Source organism: Myripristis murdjan, chromosome 13 (genome assembly GCF_902150065.1).
Source record: "Myripristis murdjan chromosome 13, fMyrMur1.1, whole genome shotgun sequence".
Taxonomy (NCBI): domain Eukaryota; kingdom Metazoa; phylum Chordata; class Actinopteri; order Holocentriformes; family Holocentridae; genus Myripristis; species Myripristis murdjan.
In genome coordinates, this window is record NC_043992.1 from 5,751,960 (window position 1) to 5,773,859 (window position 21,900).

The window sequence follows — 21,900 nt, forward strand, 5'->3', positions numbered from 1 at the left end:
TGGCAATATAGAAATCACACCTGAAGCCAGTTAGAATGTATAAAAGTTGACTCAACCTTTGTGTTGTGTGCCTGTATGTGTCACACCAAGCATGGAGAAGAGAAAGAAGAGCCGAGAATTGTCTGAGGACTTGAGAAGCAAAATTGTGGAAAAATATGAATAATCTGAAAGTTACAAGACCATCTCCAGAGATCTTGAAGTTTCTTTGTCCACTGTGCACAATTTAATCAAGAAGTTTATAACCCATGGAACTGTGGCTAATCTCCGTGGACGTGGACGGAAGAGAAAAATTGACGAAAGAACGCAAGAAATGACGAAAGAAATTGACGAAAGAAAGCAACGCAGGATAGTTCGGATGGTGGATAAACATTCTCAGTAAACTTCCACACAAAATCAGGCTGTCCTGCAGACTCAGTGTGCAACAGTGTCAGCTCGGACCATACGTGGTCATCTGAATGAGATGAAGTGACATAAAAAAGCCAGACTAGAGTTTGCAAAAATGTACCTGAGTTAGCCTCAATCCTTCTGGGAGAACATTTTGTGGACAGATGAGACTAAGGTAGAGCTTTTTGGCAAAGCACATCATTCCACTCTTTACAGAAAACGGAATGAGGCCTACAAAGAAAGGAGCAGTACCTATAGTCAAACATGGTGGAGGTTCAAAGATGTTTTGGGGTTGTTTTGCTGCCTCTGGCACTGGTTGCCTTGTGCAAGGAATCATGAAATCTGGAGACTATCAAAAGATTTTGGGCTGTAATGTAGGGCCTAGTGTCAGAAAGCTGGGTCTGCATCAGAGGTCATGGGTGTTCCGGCAGGACAATGACCAGAAACATACCTCAAAAAGCACCAAGAAATGGTTGGAGACAAAGCGCTGGAGAGTTCTGAAGTGGCCAGTAATGAGTCCGGATCTAAATCCCATTGAACACCTATGGAGAGTTCTCAAAATTGCTGTTGCAAGAAGGCACCCTTCAAATCTTAGAGACCTGGAGCAGTTTGCAGAAGAAGAGTGGTCCAAAATTCCAGTTGAGAGGTGTAAGAAGCTTGTTGATGGTTATAGGAAGCAAATGGTTTCAGTTATTTTTTCCAAAGGGTGTGCAACCAAATATTAAATTGAGGGTGCCAACAATTTTGTCCAGCCAATTTTTTGAGTTTTGTGTAAAATGATGTCAAATTTGGCTTTTTTCTTCTTTTATGTTGTTCCAATGCACATGAAGGAAATAAACATGTGTATACCAAAAACATTTGTAATTGCAATAATTTCTGGGAGAAATGGAGAAAATTCTGGGAGAATGGAAGAAAATTCCAGGGGTGCCAATAATTTCTTCCATAACTGTACAGTCCTAAATCATGTTTAACAAAATGCTATTAATTCAACACACTCCTAAGAAACAAAACTGGGGCGTCGTACCTCATTCTTGCATCCCAGCAGCAGGTATGTAGCCGTGATGTCGTTATACCTCTGATTGGTCAAAGCCTCTTTGATTTCATCTCTGGAGAAACCCATCCCGACCATTACATCTGGAGCGGGGAGAAAAATATCAGAGGCAGTCACACCACTTTCACAGCTGACTGAACAGTAGGTAGAAGAGCTATGACTAATAGCATGGGAAAACGCTGCTTAAGAGCTTTACATTGTGACTGAACCAATTTTAAATGCGTATTTTGTATAGCTGATGTCCTGTCACGCATCCACTGTCAACAGACTGTAAACAGTAAGAATTTACATCTTTGAAATAGTAATACAGTAAGCAGATTACAGTTTTAGTCATAGAAACATTTCATGTTCATTACATGTTGTTAAAACGTAATGGGTGGAGCAAAAGATGAACTAGCTACTATCTGAATACAACACACTAAATAACCTGCATTAGACAAATTAATAAAAAAATCAATAACTAGCAATAAAATCCTTTTAAATGACTGGAGAAGAGCAGTAGACAAGAGGTTAACATGTTGCATTGTGGGTAATGAGGTTTTCCTCACCAATGCGACTGGTATCATTGTAGTCCTCCACAGGCTCTACATGGGGTTTCAGCTCATTGCCGTCATAGCCAACATTCATCCACTTGTCTGTCATTATTTGCTGGTGAGTAAATAAAGATACAGAGAGATACAAAATGATTAAGCTAAAACATGACAATATTACTGTATCGTCACTGTATTGTGTTGTTGTCAATATTTCTGAAAAAAAAAAAAAAAATTAAAACAGAAGTTACCAATAGTTTAGATGAGGTATGTTTGGTATGATTGTTTTCTATTGTTTCTATTGATGTGTGCAAGTTTGCATGAGTGAAAGAGAGAAAGATCATTCACCAGTGTAACGAATGCATCTCAAACTTTATTCCAAAAACTGATCAGCAACACTCACCTCTGACGAAGTGGATGAACATTTATTTGCACTGTTAGGCAGTAACAAGTTACATGTAATTAAATTACAAAATAAATGTGATTGTAATCCGTTACAGTTACTGAGAAAAACAGTGTAATTAAATTAAGATTACTAATCACCTACATATATTAGTTTTGGTAAAAAGGTTACATGTAGAATATAAGATTCATTCTGTTGCTTTTGGCAGATATTCAGACAATGTGAGTCAGCAAAGCTGTTGGAAGTAATTTGAAAGCAACACTATGAGGGGTAGGATGGGTTACAAGGAGCTGTCTCTGCTCAAATTTTGAGCGTTGTATTTTATTAGTTCTCTTTTTTGTTTTTTGCTCCGCCTCTCATCTGCCAATCAAATCAAAGCACATTACCCTAAGCAGCCAGTCTGCCACCAGCCAACCATATCAAGACAGGGGGCCATAGTGTCAGACAAGAACGCCTTTCAGAAAATCAACGGTATTTTCTTTGTGAAATCAGAAAAGTGCTCTAACATTACTGTACAGTGTAAAGCTTGTTTACCAGTTGTTTTTTACCAACAAAAAATAATCAAAACAGTAATACAATGTAATAAGTTACAGTTGAGGCCAAAATTATTAGCCCTCCTGGAATTATGGAACATTTTCCTAAAATTCTTCCCAATGTTTGCAGCATTGATAAAATTTGATATAATCAAACATTCACCAGTGCTATTTAGCAGCTTTTGGTACATTCTGGAATATAAAATACATTTTTATGTATATCAATCTGTATCAATCTGGATATCAATCTGACTAATGATAGATAGATAGATATATCTATAGATAGATAGATAGATAAATAGATAGACAGATATATTGTAGCAAGATTATTTGTTTTCTCTGCACCTTTTTCTGCCTTTTTCCCATTTGAAAATTATGAAGGCTGCAGTGGAAATTATTAGTTTTGACAGCCTTTTTAGGTGCAAATTCAGGAGGCTTATCTCATTAGACATGGAAACCCATTCCCAGAAAAAGCAACCTCAAATCCAGGACCGAAACCTCAAAAGATAAAGAGACTGATGACATTCACGGCAGCATGCAGGAAGGATTTTTTTTTTTTTTTTTTAATCTTTCAACAGCGTCAATACAAATGCTTTTAGCACTGTTCAAAAATGTGAAAAGTTCTCCTTGACTTGAAAACGTAGATTGTGCTACCTTTTCACATTTTTGGAATACACCTATTGGATTTTGTGTATAGCAGTCCACTGTGAATAATATTGTTGAAGCTCAATCTGGTCTTCCAACACAGCCTTTATTGCTGTCGTTGCTGATGTTACACGAAGCAAAGTATTGACATTTTCAATCAAATCAGGGGGTGTAATTCACAAAATTTTAGTACAATAGATATTTAAAACACACACGTATGATATGCGTGTGTGTGTTGTCGAGTGTCTTCCTCACCTCCAGGGTGCAGCGTTTGGCAGGGTTGAGCACCAGGAAGCGGCGCAGGATTCCCTCACAGTCCGTCGACATGTAGAAGGGAACGCGGTATTTTCCCCTCAAAACGCGCTCCCGCAGCTCCTGAACATGGTGTCATACAAAGACAGAGTTAAGACAGCAAAGATACAATATGTGGGGCTTTCAGATCCCCAGGAAGGTCACAAATCGCTATTTTGTCAAAGTTAATTTTCTTGATTCAGCCTTTGTGGAACGTTGTCTGTCTTTGACCCGCTCACCCTTTGGCTGGCTCACCCTCAAATCCCAATTTTGCAGTGACTAGTTTGCCTAAATTACAAAAAACAAGAAAGAAAACAAGGGCTAAACAGACACTGCAGTGGATTCTGCTGTCTGATGTTACAACTATTTTTACCATATTCACTGCAGTCTACCCATTAGTCAAAAATCTCTCATGGAGTGACATGTCAGCACCCAAGTCAGGTTCTACTAAACAGCCAAATGTACCCAAAACTACACAAAAGACTCAAAGTACATAAATGTACTCAAACAGAAAATCTACATGTCTTGTGTGATTCCAAAACTGAATGTTCGGAATTTAAAGATAATTAAACAGAAAATGTTTAATTGTCCAATGAGGCTGTTGGATAATACTTGCATCATTGCAGCTGAGTTCCTGTTCCCAGCTGCCCCAAACACACCCCTATCATCCTCCGTGTCACCCTCCTCCCCTGCCCACCTTGAGGTTCTGTCCATCAAAGGGCAGTGAGCCGCTGACCAGCGTGTACAGGATCACGCCCAGGCTCCAGATGTCCACCTCTGGCCCATCGTACTTCTTGCCCTGGAAGAGCTCGGGGGCGGCATAAGGTGGCGAGCCGCAGAAAGTGTCCAGCTTGCTGCCCATGGTGAACTCGTTACTGAAGCCAAAGTCAGCAATCTTGACATTGGAGTCAGCGTCCAGCAGCAAGTTCTCCGCCTGCAGGAAACAGCGTGGAGGGAGCAAGGTGATTAGGAGAATAGCTTAAAAGGTTCAAAAGTCAAGGAACACATTCATGAACTCACTAACAAGGCAAATACTATTATGACACTTACTACTTCTTCCTTCAGCACAACTGATAGTAATACTAAGCCTGAATAGTATTGTGCTTTAAAACAGAACTTAAAACAAAAACAAATCAGAAAACTGAATTTAAATGCAGTCAGATAAAATTTAAGGAAGCAGTATTGATGAGCAACAGTGCCTTAACAAAAACTGAACTCTGAAAAGTCCCACCCCTGAATAAGAGCAACCAATCACCTTCAAGTCTCTGTGGACAATGTTCTTCTGATGACAGTAGTGGACTGCTGAGACAATCTGCAGATAAGAGATGGCACAAAAACAAAAGACAAACATCACACAGGAGCAGACAAATGCTCTATAACAAAGTCTGTACTTACACAACAATATCCACAATGCATGATTAGAAGAAAGTAAAGCTTGGCCAAAATTTACATTGCTGTATTTTTGTATTTGGTTTGGTTTTTGTTTTACAGCATCTTGTTTCTAGCCTTCAGCAAAATGCTACAGGGCACTCATTACTTTTTACAATGACTGCACTACATCTCAAACATTCCTAACCTTTCACACAGCAGCATACTGAGCAATTTGGCAGTGTGAGGCCAGCATAACTTAGCCAAGCTTAACTCTAAGTAAAACCTGTTGAGACAATTTCAAGACATATTTGACTGAGTTAGGAGTTTGTTTTCAAAAATAGTATATATAATGGTTTTTGAAGCCAAAAAAGTGTGCTGTTAGACCGTGCTGAAGGCTAGCAGGTCGCAGTGATGGACAGAGCACTAGAAATTGCTACTCAAGTAGAAGTACTGTTACTGTGATGGTATTTTAATTAAAAAAGATGAAAAAATAAACCTTACAGCAACTCCAAAACTGTCTTATTTATACAGCATATGATATGGTTTTGAAATACATGTCTTGGAATTAACCAAAATAAGTAATTTCAGGGGAAGTTAGATGGTTGAACTGTAACCACTGAACATATGTATCCTTCCATCTATTGTAGTGACCCGTACACTGCTGAAGGTATAGGAAGATCCATCACAAATAAATTTCTAAGACATATATTTCAAATCCACATGACACATTGTGAAAATAAGACAGCTTCAGAGTTTCTATAAGGTTTATTTTTTCACCTTGACTGAGCTAGGCTAACAACTCCCATAGACTTCAAGTCTTTATGCTAAGCTAACATGAAATGCTACCCATAGGAACCAAAACCCTGGACATACAGAGGTGAAAATGGTATAGAACATCTTGTCTCAGTCTAGGTAAGTCAGAAAAAGGGTATTTTGCCCAAAATGCTGGAATATTCCTTTGAGAACAGTCAGGATGAGGGTCTGAACCGACCTGTCTGAACTTGGCTCTGGCCTCCTTCTCCTTCATTCTGCCATGAGACACAAGGTAGTCGAACACTTCACCTGCAGGGGAAAAAAACAAGAAACTTTATGTGTCATGAACTGGTGGAGCAGTAAGAGCATTACCAGCACTGCTGTAATATGAAAACTGTGTGAGTAAACTAATCTTAGGATTTGAATCAGACAATGTTTGGGATTTTTGCTTGATGGATGACTAAAACAATTAAGCTATTACCAATCAGTTTTCAATCAGCTTATCAAGTAATCAAAAGATAATTTAAGCACTACCTATTTGCAAAATTCCTTGATATTCCCTGACTTCTCTAACTTCCATAATATTCCAGAAATCATGACTTGGGGAAACTCAACTCAGCTCCTGTTCATATACATTTGCGTGAGAGCTTGCAGAATATTTAGAATGGCAAATGGAAAAGATTTATTGAACCGGATGCATCACTATTGTGGTATATCAGTGATAAATATAGAGTGGCAATAAATAAAATAACTTTATGTGAAAATGTTGCGGATTATTTCTTTAAAGCAGAGTGAGTTTTCACAATTTTTCAATTTTCCAATGAAAATGAAAATGAGAAAAGGGGATTCTATAGCTGGCTTTCCCTCCAAAATGTTTCACATATTTTAAGTGCACTTTGAGAATTTGAAAAAGAAAATGTGAATTTATGTGGGTTTGTATCAACATTGTGCAAACTGTCATACTGATTTCCCCCTTGTCACAGAACGCCTTCAAATTCACGTTCAGGTTTATTTAAAGCCCAAAATCACTCTTTCCATCACTGCTACACAGTGCATATAGTCAAATGATGTTGGTATAACAAATCATTAGTCTGTATATCCAGAACAACTATTTTTCTGTAGTAAATTAATAGGCTGGTGATTACTGATGGAAAGGAGGTGTTCTCTGTCAGGTGATTCACAACACACACCTGCTGACAGTAGCTCACAGTTAAGTATTTCACAGAGCAGTGTAGTGTATTAAGTGTTTCCATCTCCCATTTAGCGCATTAACTCTTCTTTGAAAAAGACAAGAAAAAAAACATCAAGTGGGTGTAAAAACTTTGTGAAACTGACAAAGTTTTTTCAAAAATTGCTGTTTCCATCAACCTTTTCAAATGCAATATTTGAAATGCAAATAAAAACGCATTGATAGAAATATGACTTATGACAGATGGGCTCTGCTCAATGGCTAACCCCCCGGGATATTCAGTGCACTACAAAGGTGGTTGGTATAATCATTCTGACTGTGTCTTTAACAGAACAGTGCAGGCACAGATCGCCTCCCTTTTTCACTTAGTTATCCCGAGCAGAGGCTGCACCTAAAACAGAGAACTCTTCAAGCAAGAACAGCAAAAGTTTTTCACTATCTAATGTTACCACTATGGCTACATCTCATACCCCAAACTGATTACAATGGTTAGTTTGGTTTGCCAAAAGAAATTGATATTTGATGTTTGGAAAATGCTTAAAATAAGGCAATCAGTTAAATTTAGGAGTAAGAGTCAGCAACATAAGTGCTCCCAGAGCATGACTGCCTTAAGACATTCAAGCAAAAAGAAATTTATGAACAAAAGATCAAAACAGTTACAGCAACTCTGATGATGGCGATGTTGACTATAAAAACAACAATAACAATATTGTTGATGATGATGATGAATATGATGTTACTCACCTCCACTGGCGTACTCCATAATCAGGTAAAGAGTCTTTTCTGTCTCAATCACCTCAAACAACTGGACTGTAACACAAAGAATCAGAGATATCAGCATAGAGGCACACATGGAAACAAGCCAAATCACCCACTTACACTCACATTCACAGACACATAGTCATTGTTGTGTAATGTGACTCACCTATGTTAGGATGGTTGAGGCTTTTCATGATGCGTACCTCTCGAAACAGCTGAAAACAAAAAAAGGAAAATATTAATTGTGGCAGTCCATCTCAATTACATGCAGACACACCAGAGAAAAAGTCAAGGAGAAAAACAAAGCGTATAAAAAAAGCTTAGTCCTTTTGCTTTGATTCAAAGTCAACATTTGCCTTCATGTGCTGTGTAAATATCTTAATGCTTAACATTTTGTCACAAAAACAAAATCTAAATCCATTCCGTGAATTGTCACAAAAAAGTCCTCGAAGACGGCGAGTTTCCTCTGACATCTTTCCCCAATCTTCATCTGGAATTATTTGTCACTCACACATCATGTGACTTGTTGTTCTATTACATCAAACAATGCACATGAAGGTACTGCATGGCAGAGATCAGATGGTACGGTATCAGATGGTGGGCCTCCTCCCCTGGGTGCACTCTGTCCACCCAGTTGTTTGTCCTTACAAAACTGGCAGAATATGCCAACATTTGTACCTGAAACATACCCTTACAGTTATTTTAATAAAGCTATTGAAGCTTTTAAACTTCCAATGGTCTTTGTGGCTTGAACCCCGGAATTGCTGCTTGCAGCTACATTTAGGGTTCAAGCCCACAGAGCTGAAACCATATTGTTTTTGTTCTGGTTTATTATTTTTGGGAGTTCAAGCCCATAGGGCTGAAACTCAATTGTTTTTGTACTGGTTTGTCATTATTATTATTATTATTATTTTTATTATTATTAGTAGTAGTAGTAGTAGTATTATTTTCCTTCTTCAGAAATGTTTTCACAAATTCCCATGAAATGGTGAATAGTAGAGACATGAAATTTTGCGTATTGGTTGGAAGTTGTGTGCAAATGCTAACCAAGAAATATGACGCCAATCAGCGTGATGGGGGCGCTATAATTAAAAAAAAAAAGAAAAAAGAAAAAAAAAAAAGGTTTTCACTTAACTGTTAACTCCTACACTGCAAATCCGATTTACACGAAATTTGGTACAGACATTCCTTGGTCCAAACTCTACAAATTTGCCACAACAACTCATAAATGTCTGTTGAAATCTGATTCGAAAAGCAGTTCCAACAAGAGAAAGCCTTTGAAACTATTTAAAATTAACATAAATGTTTGTGTTGTGTTGTTATGTTTGACTCAGAAGATTTTAAAGAGTTGTTAAAGGTCACAACTGCAATTGGCTTGCTCCTCCATCCTGTGTTTCTTTAGTCATTAGAGTCAAAGTGAGACATTCTGACCCCACAGGAGAAATGTTGCTGAGACTGGGAAGAGTGTTGAGGCTGGCAATGAGTATGTTTACATGCACACCATATTCCTGTATTATTTGGAATATCCACAATATTTCAGTTGCGCACGAGTCATGAAAACATGTACCGAACCCGATTAAGGTCATATTCCAGTTGGAGAGAATTCCGAATAAGACCCCTGGCATTATGCCTGTTCCAACCGGAATACTGTGGTATGTAAACACCTCAGTCGAAAAATGCCCCGAACCGGAATATTCAGTTACATCTGCGCATGCTCGATTCACAATGAATCCTGGGGTGTCTTTGTTGCTATGGTTACTGCAAGCGGGGAGAACGACATGGCGAACAGCATGGCGAAAAGCAGCAAGAGTCAGCATTTTTGGATTGAGGAGGAGACTGCAGTCTGCCTTCAGCTAATGAAAGACTTAAACATCATGGAGTATATTGATGGGAGAAAACATTGAAATAGCGAGAGCTTCTTCTTCTGTATTTCCGGCAGACCAGACGCCTATACGCGTGCTGCTGCCCTCCGTGGCTGAGTGTCGCATTACGTAAGAGAGTGGAATACGCCGAAACACGGGAATATGCCAAATGACATGTAAACGGAATATTCCAGTTGCCGCAGCGCAGTTACTTTAACCGGAATATTGACCCGAACCGGAATATGGTGTGCATGTAAACGTAGTCAATGTTGGAACCATCCTACACAGGGGCTGAGTATAGCTTTGCATATAGCTGTGTGTGCATGCACAGTGAAAAACTGTGTTCTGTTTGCTTACAGGAAACCAAAACAGAAATAGAAAATGATGCACATTTAGATTAACAATGACAAGGACACAAGGGGTAGTGGAGGAAGGGAAAGCCACAGAAAGAAAGAAAGAAAGAAAGAAAGAGAGAAAGAAAGAAACGGAAAAAATGAAATAAAGAAAAGAAACAGAAAAGACAGACAGAAAGACAAAGACAAAAAGAAAGGCAGAAAAGGGAGGAGGCAAGGAGAAAACTCCATTTCATGCATGCTCCTGCATTTCATGTATACAGTAAAATCCACATCTCTCCTTAATTCATATAGTCATATTCCCATATTTGTATGCCAGCATCCCTGTGAGTTCTGTGTAGCTTGATTTTTCATTGCTCCTCAAATGTTTGACTTTTTGGAGAGATGAGGTTTTCACACGGCAGCGATGATATGTAACACTATGAATGTTAAGTCAGTGCTAACATCAGCAGTGATGCAGTCTCACCTCCAGTTGCTTATCAGCCTATTTTGGATAAACCTCCACTAGTATCAACTGTAATCAATCACAATTTCAATAAATTTCAATAAAAGCATGAATTCATGCAGTTCCTGCATGAATTTCTGCTGTGTTTCAAAAAGCATCTTTGACTCAAATTGAAAGAGAGAGACTTTGAAATTGTGTATGGCATAGGTGCATGATCTCCCAAATCATACAGTACATGGTGACACACACTCTTCTCTCTCTCTCTCTCTCTCTGTCTCTCTCTCTCTCTCTCTCTCTCTCTCTCTCTCTCTCACACACACACACACACACATCATACGCACAGTGTTGGAGGTGCAAAGCTTAATTTCAAAGACTGCAGTGTTTTTTGTTTCCTGTACTTCTAGTAAGCACAGGACAAAGCAACAAAGCAAAAAGACTTTTCACTTTCATCAATCAGATGTGGGGGGCAACAAAGCACAGATTAGCAAAACACATGACATTTTTTTCATCCAGCCTGGGAACAGTGACTGGGCAGGCACAGGCTCTTTCAGCAACTCGCTTCAGGTACATGGTTAACTCATTCAAACTGGAAGCTGCTCACTACACACAATGCACAGATGCTGGTTCATGTGTGTGTGTATGCTGAGTTGAATGCCTTGCTCAAGATCAACTCAGCTTTTACATATTGCTTCATTTTATCTGTGAGTCTGATTTTTTTCAAAAAAAAAAATCTGTGTTTCCTCCGAGCCACATTTCCTAGGAATATGCTTCTTCACAGTGAGGTAACAGCATCTCCATGATGACATAACTCCATAACGCCTGATGCTGTGTTGTGAGTGTGTGAGTGTGTGTGTGAGTGTGTGAGTGTGTGTGTGTGTGTGTGTTTACGTATGTGTATACTCAAATATCACCAGATACTGATTCCTGGTATTCAGTGGACCCTGAGGAGAAGACCAATTTAGTCCTCCTATGTAGATGCACATGTCCCCACGAATTTACACACACACACACACACACACCTGAACTTTAGAGAACATACTGCACAAGTGAGTGACTTACAACTTGTCTGACAGCTCAAAGAAACTTTTGTTCTCTAAGGTTGGAACACAATAAAACATTTTAAGGGTTTAAATTAGTTTTCGTGATGAATGAAAATCATCATTGGGCAGCTGACTGTGTCCACGTTGTGTGATAGGCCAGTCACACACACCATGTGCCCTGCTCACACACACACACACACACACACACACAGGGACAACCTCAGCTGTCACTCACTCAGGTGTGACAACTCACGTGGCGTCTCTCTTCAGTAGCGGTCAGGTTTTTTCGAGCTCGCTCTTCCCTCGGTCTGTAATCACTGATAGTCAGTAGAGTTTCTGCTAAATTTGACTGGTAACCGATGCGCTGCTTTTGAGCAGAGTTAGGGTTAAGGCTTAGGGGTTTGGGCTGAATGCGACTGGCGTCGCGTCTCTCACTGCCGACATATCGATTTTTTTTTTTTAACCATCTGCTCCCTCTTACTGGCTGGTTTCTGATATAAAGTCAGTAGGAAAACTTTGCTCATACCGGACGCAGTGCAGAGTCACAGTCTTAACACACACACACCACTTACACACATACATTAGCTGAACACACAAAGTATATTATTATTTTGATTTTATTTTGGCTGCATGCACTGAGAGTCTAACACTTTCTCACTGTAGTTCATAAAAAATAAATATAGTAGTAGTATAAATATTTCAAATTAAGCTATCTATCTATCTATATACACTCTCTCTCTAGTACTTCAGAATTGCCTACTGCATGTGTTGTGATCAAAAACATTGATCTGAAGCTCAAGACTGAGGCCGTTCTGTAAATAGTTTTACAATAAACAATAAATATAGCAACTGTTAGATCAATAAATATGCTGTTAGATCAACCCGTATCAATTTCAGGCTTAAAATAACATAACGGGGGGCACCCCGGTGGCTCACCGGTAAAGCACATCCCTATAAGATACCCACTATGAATAAACAAACAAACAATATGAATGTGTGAATGAATAAGGTGTGAATGTTGGTGCTTGCATCAAAGCTTTTATACTGTGCACTGATGTGTGTGTCATTGAGTTCCCATACACAGGTATATGGCGGGTTACAGAAAACATACATAAACCAACCCTGATGTGAGTTTATGTAGAAAAAAGAGAGAGGAAAAAACAAAAAACATGTTGTCTCTGGTAATTTATTCTTAACCCTGCACAATATCTATTTCTTCTCTGTTTTGTTGCATCACTTTTTTTTACAAAATGAAATGCTGGTAAGATGTGCAGCTGCATCATCCACACACTCACCCAAGTCCCCCAGGAGTGTGTATAATTGAATTAAGTACACAGTGCATCAGCTGTTCACCTGAGCTTTACGGAGAATTACTGGATAAGCCCTGCCCCTCCCCCTGCTTTACACCCATTCACTTGTCTCTCACTCTGTCTCACACAGTGTGAAATAAAAAGAACACAGTGAACATTAAACAGTGGAATTGCTGTTAGAATTCTTTATACAGATAGATATACAGATAACTAACAAAAACAAACTAAAAGGAAAAATATAAGTATTTAGATGTGCATTTTAAAAGAATGACAAAAATATATGTCTGAGTACAGAGATCTTTGCAAATGGTCAGTGCAGGAACACACAGCTGACTGATGGTCATCACGGTGGTTGTATTCCACTGGACACCTTTTCTTGCTCACAGAAGCTCACGAATCTTGTTGCTGTGTTTGCACACTGTGGTACTTCACCCAGCAGATATGGCAGTTTCTTGTTATTAGCCATGTTTTAAAGTCTTTGTGGGCAGATGTGATCTGTGAGTAGTATGTCTCTGGTGTCCTAGTACAGGTGGCAGGTGCTTAGAAAGTGCAGCTTGGTTTCCACCTCCTGCTATGTGCAGTGGGTGCACAATCTTTCCTCTGTGGGGAACCAGGTCTGCCTGTGGTGGCCATAGCGGTGGCTGTGTTCACTGAGTCTGTACATGGTCAGGGATTTCCTTAGTTTTGTGTAAATATATACAATATATTCCTTATGGGTTTCTCTGTCTCTCTGTGTGTCTCTCTCTCTCTGTCTCTCTCTGTTCTGTGTTTATAAAAAACTTGTTCTGTAAATAGTTAATTTACTATTGTGATCAAAAACATTGATCGGAAGCTTCTGAGGCTGTTCTGTGCATAGTTTTCTAATAAACAATAAATATAGCAACTTTTACCGATTTAAGACCAACCCGTTTCTAGTCAAACCCCGCCCACTTCAGGTTTAGGCCCCGCCCGCTTCGAGTACGGATACGGATAGAGATAATGTAGATGGTTGAACAGATACAGATACAGAGAGTGGTGTACTCACTCATCCCTAATAGTTAGTGAGCTAGGCTAGGCTAGGCCTAGGCAAGGCTAACGTTAGCTTGTTTACAGTTTATGTTCTGTCACGCAACGGTGTCTCATACTGAAATTAGTAGACACGACACCTTGTGGGCTTGTATGTCTGCTATTTTCAGCATGATTTGTCTATGCTTTTTTAGCTACAAGGACAGGTAAGCATACTGTATAACTGTGGTTCTCCAACTTTTTCATGTGAAGAACCCCTACATCAGGCCTGGCCAATCCGCGGCTCGCGAGCCGCATGCGGCTCTTTGCCCAGTTTCATGCGGCTCTTACGTTTATGTCAAATTTTATGTTCGTGATTTTTTTTTTATGTGTATGTGTACGCTTGTGTGCGCTTAGCTTGAGTTCAATAGGCTACGGTACTTTCATCTCACGCACATTTTCGGGAGGGAAAACCTCATTGTTGAGTATTGTGTCAAGTTCGCTCTCAAAATGGCAGGGAAGAAATGCACAGCAAAACGAAAATATGAAGATGAACACAGGACGTTTTTAACAGAGTGGGAGAGTTTATTTATTTATTTATTTTTGTTGAACGCAATAGCAAGCCATTCTGCCTTATATGTCAGGCGTCATTAGCGCATTTCAAGGCTTCAAATCTTCGGCGCCACTTCAGTTCACTCCATGCCAACATCAACCACGAATTTCCAAAGGGGACTGAACTTCACAAGCACAAGTTGGTCACTTTGAAAAGCCAGGAAGAAAAGCAGACACAGTTGTTCCAAAAATTTACAAAGCACTCAGAGACCATAACATTTGCATCGTATCAACTGGCTTGGAACATTGCACGGGCTAAAAAGCCATACAATGAAGGGGAGTTCGTCAAAAAAATGCCACAGTCATGTTGAAATCTTGTCTCCTGAAAACGACAAACTAAAACAAATGGTATCAGACATCCAACTGTCTTGCCACACTGTTGAACACAGAATATTGGACGTTAACACGGCTACTGAATCACAGTTGCACTCTGATCTTCAAGCATGTGAGTATTTTAGTGTCGCATTGGATGAGTGTTGTGACATCAATCAATCAATCAATCATAATTTATTTATCCCACAAGGGGAAATTTCAGTTTAAGTTACATCCCGTCCAAGAGACACAAAAAAGACATGACAAATACAGGGTTACAGGATTGGGAGAACTTCGGGTCAGCCAGCGTGTGCAGCGCCCCCTTACATACAAGACAAGCCTCAGCTGGCAATATTTGCGAGGTCTGTGTCAAACGATTGTGTGATCAAAGAAGAACTCCTTGATATTGTGCCATTAAAAGACAGAACCCGTGGCATAGGTGTGAAAGAAACAATGATGGCAGCATTCGCGAAAACAAATCTGCCCATACCATTTTCTGTGTTTTTGATTGATTGATTGATTTGATTTATTGGTCCCCGAGGGGAAATTCGTCTTCACTGACTGTACATGACAAGAGAATTTCACGTCACAAACGTACAACAACAAAAACAATAACATATAACAATACCAACATAACAGTACATTCCTGACATTGCATAAATAGCAACAGCAGTGGTGGACAGACATATCAGCATGGCTTGCTGTTCAGGGAAGCTATGGCTGCGGGTATTAGGCTTCTCCCGAGGCGAGCCCTCCAGCACGTCGATCACGGGAGACACAGAGTACAGGTCAGTGCTGTCGCAGCAGAGCGTGCGCCATCTTGCATCTAGCAATGCATCTAGCATTGCATTGTCTTTCTAGGTATAAAGTCACAGATAGGACCCCCTGCGTTGTACACACACTGCAACTCGTGGTGAACATGATCCAGAAAGAGGCAAACGACTGCTGGACAAAGTTAGAATGCTTGTCAGGCTCTTCCACAAGTCATCCGTGGTAACTGAGCGACTGCTGCAGCTGTGTGAACTAACTCTGGTAAAAGACAGCCCCACTAGATGGTCCAGCACATACCAGATGATCTCGTGGCTTCTTGAAGTCAAGGACTCAATAGTTCAGGTTGCTGATGGGATGGGCTGGGACTATCTACTGCCAAGTGAGTGGCAGAGGCTGACTGTTGTCAGAGATTTGCTCTCCCCTTTCGCTGACCACACCCAGATGCTCCAGAGTGACACAGTGTCTTTATCCATGGTGGTGCCTGCCCTCCTGGACCTTCAAGCTCACCTGTCTGACTATCCCCATGCCTAGGGCTCTAAATTCAAGGACCTAGCTTCCCTGGCAAACATGGACCAGCGGATAAGTTGCTTTCTTGATCACACTGACCCCAAGTTCTCACCCCTCGCTGCTGCTGCGTGCTTCCTTGACCCAACAGTAGAACCCGAACCACTCCTTGAAAACAATGACGAGTAAATTCAAGAGCTTCTGAGCAAAGCAGAAGATTGCATTGCACAGTTGGTGCCACCAGTAAGGCAAGAGGAGGAGGCTAAAGATGAGGAGCCAGAGGGAAAGGAGGAAAAAAGAGAGGAACCAGGAGCAGAGCAGATTTAAATTCTTGTCAAAGGCAAGCTGGTCATCCAGGCCTAGCCTCCCAAAGCCGTGTGTCAAGCAGGAAATGAAGAAGTTCAAGGAGCAGCTATCACAGCTCATAAACGAAGAGACTGCCCTTGACTATTGGGCTGCACAAGGACATTCTGTTTGCCCATGCCTAAAACCTATAGCCTTAGATCTTCCGGCCATGCCAGCATCTGAGAGAGTCTTAAGTGTTAAAGGTGACCTTAGTCGTGGTCGTTGAAAATAGAGCAAGAGTCATTTTAGAGAGAATTGCTTTCCTCAAACTGAATCGAGTTCAATAGGCTAATTCTGCTGACAGCAAATTGTTACCATTGTTCTTAGTGCCAATATCCTGCTGTGTTTATACTCTGTCCTTGCACTAAGGGGCCCCCTCTGATTTCTTTATGTGGTTCTCAAGCTTGCAAATTCAAGTCAAGTATTTTATGTTCCAAGACTTCAAGTGTCATTTTTTTTTACACCATTCAAGTATGTATAACCTTACTACCTCACTGTTAATGTTTAATGTAAGACTGAGGCAGGAATTATTCAGTTTTTTCTACTTGTTGTGAGACTGTGCTAGGGGCCCCCCTCAGATTGTTTTGTGATTCTCAAATGTATGTGGACTACTGGTGTATGCACAAATGGTGAATAAATTCTTGCAAATGTTATAATTCAAGTCAAATGTGTTATTTTATGTTCCGAGACTACAATTTTAAATTTGTTTTATAATACCATTCAAGTATGTGAACTTTACTACCTCACTGTTAATGTTATTTAACAGTTATTTAATGTCATTTAATGTACTTGGAGTTTGCACAAGTCAGCAAATTTACCTAACCTAAAACAAACAGGTAAATATAGACTGGGATTTTACATCATAATCGTCAATAAAGCCATGATCGAAAAGAAAGAATGTTTTGTTTTCTGACTTTGTGTAATAACCATTGATTCCACTGTTACCAATTTTAAATGTGTGAAATGTACAGTCCTCAGTATATCATTAAGTACTGCTATCCACTGTACTAGCTTATGTATATGTATATGTATATACAGTGCTGTGAAAAAGTATTTGCCCCCTTCCTGATTTCTTATTTTTTTGCACATCTGTCACACTTAAATGTTTCAGATCAAACAAATTTTAATATTAGACAAAGATAACGACAGTAAATACAAAATACATTTTTTAAATGATGATTTCATTTATTAAGGGAAAAAGTTATCCAAACCTACCTGGCTATGTGAAAAAGTAACTGCCCCCCTAACCCTAACCCTAATAACTGGTTGTGTCACCCTTGGCGGCAACAACTGCAATCAAGCGTTTGCGATAACTGGCAGTGAGTCTTTCACATCGCTGTGAAGGAATTTTGGCCCACTCTTCTTTACAGAAATTTTTTAATTCAGCCAAATTGGAGGGTTTTCGAGCATGAAAGGCCTGTTTAAGGTCATGGCACAGTATCTCAATTGGATTTAAGTCTGGACTTTGACTAGGCCACTCCAAAACCTTAATTTTGTTTTTGTTTTTTAAGCCATTCAGAGGTGGACTTGCTGGTGTGTTTTGGATCATTGTCCTGCTGCATAACCCAAGTGCGCTTGAGTTTCAGATCATGAACTGATGGCCGGACATTGTCCTTCAGGATTTCCTGGTAGGGAGCAGAATTCATGGTTCCATTAATTATGCCAAGTCGTCCAGGTCCTGAAGCAGCAAAGCAGCCCCAGACCATCACACTACCACCACCATGTTTGACTGTTGGTATGATGTTATTGTCATGAAATGCTGTGTTAGTTTTATGCCAGATGTAACGGGATGCACACCTTCCAAAAAGTTCAACCTTTGTCTCATCAGTCCACAGAATATTTTCCCAAAAGTTTCTATAGTTTGCTATTTCTATAGCGCTTTTTCTAGTCTTCTGACCACTCAAAGCGCTTTACAATGTTTTTGCCTCACATTCACCCATTCACACACACATTCAAACACTGATGGCAGAGGCTGCCATGCAAGGCACCTAGCTGTCCATCAGTAGCCGTGAGGGGTTCAGTATCTTGCTCAAGGACACTTCGACACACTCTGGGGGAGCCGGGGATCGAACAGGGAACCCTCCAGTTACCTGATGACCGCTTTACCTCCTGAGCCACGCCACCCCCACCAAGTACCTGGTACCAAAAGCAAGTTGACTTGAGCTGTACCATGCAGTGGAAAAGTGACTTTAGCCACATAATGACACATAAAGGCACTTCAGCTCTCTTTCCGACAGACTTTCCTGACCCTGTGTCTCCTTCTGTTGCCTGTAGCTGTTAGTGCTGCCCTTCAACTTTGCCCTAATAATACATCAATGACGACTCGGCCCTCCGGCCCTTTAATGTACAGCGGTAACTGGAGCTGTGAGGTGACTGAATCATTAATGAAAAGTAGCTGGAGTTTAATTCAGGCCTCATGCTGCTATGTGTTTGACCCAGATAGTAAGAGGCCTAACGGGGCTTGATTAAATAAAGAGAATTAAATATAGCCTTGCATGTTGGTTGGACAAGACACAGTGAGGGGAAAACAGACAGAGAGAGAGAGAGAGACTGTAATCTTGTATGTGTGTGTGTGTGAGTGCGTGTTTGTGTGTATTGTTGCTGCTGCACATTATTGTGCTACTGTGCAAAGGGATAATTAGATAAAGGAACAAGAGGGTGGACAGCAAGGCCGGCTCTACGCAGGGGCAAGAGGGGGCGACGCCCCCTCAAACAAATGTCCTGCCCCCTCAAATCAAAATTTTAGAAGTTGAGAAAGAAAATTTTAATAGATTACCCACAAAATGAATGTAGACAAATTTTACCACAGTAGCTGAAAAATCCGCTGGAAAAGGCACAAATGAGATGATAGGTTTCATCTCACCTCTCTGTCCCTCCATGCTCTGTGTATCTGTGCAGGCTCACACCCCCCAGCTCTCAGTAAACATCCAATCACTGTTAGTATGCAAATGAGCTGGTCAAGTTTCTCAGTAAGCAGGGCAGAGCGGAATGAGTGGCATAATAGTGGTAGACTTTGATGAAGCAGCAAATCTCCGTCAAATTTATCATAGCAACTCGTGAGATAATTAACATCAAAAACCAAAAGTAAATATAACATCTATATTTGTTCAGTCAGCTGGGGAATAGTCTACTGTTCTTCTCCCAGTTAGTCTGTCAGCTGCTCAGAGCCGCCTGAAGAGAAGTGACCAAGGCCGGCTCTGTGTTGCCCCCTCTTGCTCCTGCCTAGAGCCGGCCTTGCTGTCCACCCTCTTGTTCCTTTATCTAATTATCCCTTTGCACGGTAGCACAATACCTACAATAATGTGCAGCAGCAACAATACACACAAACACGCACTCACACACACGCACATACAAATACACTGGCGACAGTATGCAACAGCACAATGGCAATGCATATAATGGCATTACATGCGTATACAATAGCCAACCAGAGTCCATGTCAGACTTTGAGTTTATCCAATTGGTATCACACACTTGACAGGAGTGTGCACGTGTCCACACACATGCACACACACACACACACACACACACACACACACACACACACACACACACACACACACACACACACACCTGAACTTTAGAGAACATACTGCACAAGTGAGTGACTTACAACTTGTCTGACAGCTCAAAGAAACCTTTGTTCTTTGTTCTCTAAGGTTAATAAAACATTTTTAGGGTTTAAATTAACACACACACAAAGAATAATTCCCACCAATTTACAGTATGTGCACACATTTTTTAGTACATTCACACACATGCACAGGTACAGACAATTTTAGATATGCACACATGCACGCACGCACACACATACACACACACAGTCTGCCTCTTTGCTTGTGTCTGTATCTTGCCTTTCTCATGGGGCCGAGGCCCCGTGAGAATCCGACCTCAGGCCCTTTGCTGCATGTCATCCCCTCTCTCTCCCCTGCCTATCTCCACTGTGACTGTCAAATAAAGCAGAAATGCTAAAAAAAAAATAATCTAAAAACACAGAGCAGGATAGAGGACACTTTCCTACATGAAGCGACACAACTTGGCCCTCTATGTTGTTATGGCAGCCATGTAGGGTTTTCTAATATGGCAAAAATAAGAAATAAGCCTTCTTATTATCATTATTGTTGAAGTTATGACATAAATTGGTGGGTTATGAAGTTATAAAATGGTATTTGGGGAGCAACAGAGAGTTTGATATTTTTCAAGGTATGCTAAGCCATCATGATTTATTCAACAAAAGCATTTCCACCACAATTTTTTGCCTCACATCTGCATTAACAAATTAAATAAATAAATAAATGAATAAATAAAAACCTTCCTCTTCGCTGTAAGGCAGTGCTGCGTCCATGGCGAGAAGATCTGCATTACAGGCAACTTTTGGGGTAAAACAGCACCACTACCATGTGCAAAACAAAATAAAACAAAAAAACACTTGGTTTCAAACATTTTTTTGCAATACGGAGGGCATTTTATTGCATTTTAGCAAGTGTATTCAGCTTTTCTACTTAGATAACACTGACTTTGTCTCTTTCTATACAACTGTAATTTTGCAGACATTCACCTGGCAGGGTGTTCACTGTCCTCAGAATAATGCTGACAGGACAAGACCCAACTGCAGCTCCAATCCTACTGCAGATTGCGCACACACACACACACACACACACACAGTTGTCCCAGTGCAGGGTCTTAAATTAGACATTAATGGAAGGTTCATGGTCTAAATTAAGCAGTGATTGCACTGTAGAAGACAAATATCACCTCGAGAAAAAGATGTGCATCTCATGATGACCCTGCAGCACAAGCAGCTCTCTATTCCCACAGTTAACCGTGAGAATGGAGGCTGTCACACACACACAAACACAGAGACACACAGGCGCGCACACACACACAGCCACTCCGTTGTGACCCCTGTCAAAACCACAGCCGATAGTTTATCAGGTTGAGATTACAAAGATCCTACAGTCTGACAAACTTGTAACAGGGCTGTGAATGTGTTCTTTGGCAATTTCACTGCAGCATGAGATTAGTGATGCCAATAATATGAATGGATAAAAAGGATGAAGGGAAGGATATAAAAGATAATGGATCTCTAAAAAAATTTGGCTTGACAAAATTATTTTAACAGCCGGCAATGCCAATTTTGAAAAACGTAATGCTGTAATGCCCTCACACTGCCAGTTAGACAGGAACTTTATGTCTGTGTGCTTTCAGTCATTTTTTTGGAACTAACATTCAGATGGTGTACATCTACTTTTTCAGCATCTTCTGCTCAATCCAGTGATAGCAGCCTCAAATTAATATACCATCAGAAGCATAGGAGCTGGCATGGCTCAGTGGTAGAGCAGTGGTCTTGCTGAGTGTCCCTTGCTGAGTGTGTTGATGTTTTTCTGAGCAAGACCCTAGTAACTACACAAACCAGTAAACACATAGGGCAGCAGGCACATTCAAAATTTCTT

At 40.4% G+C, this 21,900-nt stretch overlaps 1 protein-coding gene across 2 annotated transcripts in view; it reads right to left on the bottom strand.

Moving 5' to 3' along the window:
• mark4b (MAP/microtubule affinity-regulating kinase 4b) overlaps window positions 1–21,900 on the bottom strand; it is a 96,909-nt gene that overhangs the window by 32,779 nt on the left and 42,230 nt on the right. For both annotated transcript variants that reach the window (XM_030066305.1, XM_030066306.1), the window contains exons 4-11: window positions 8,076–8,124; window positions 7,895–7,960; window positions 6,200–6,270; window positions 5,093–5,149; window positions 4,535–4,771; window positions 3,802–3,921; window positions 1,984–2,083; window positions 1,409–1,518 (exon numbers count right to left, since the gene is read on the bottom strand). In XM_030066305.1, coding sequence (XP_029922165.1) covers window positions 1,409–1,518; window positions 1,984–2,083; window positions 3,802–3,921; window positions 4,535–4,771; window positions 5,093–5,149; window positions 6,200–6,270; window positions 7,895–7,960; window positions 8,076–8,124 — 810 coding nt within the window. The remainder of the gene's footprint in view (window positions 1–1,408; window positions 1,519–1,983; window positions 2,084–3,801; window positions 3,922–4,534; window positions 4,772–5,092; window positions 5,150–6,199; window positions 6,271–7,894; window positions 7,961–8,075; window positions 8,125–21,900) is intronic.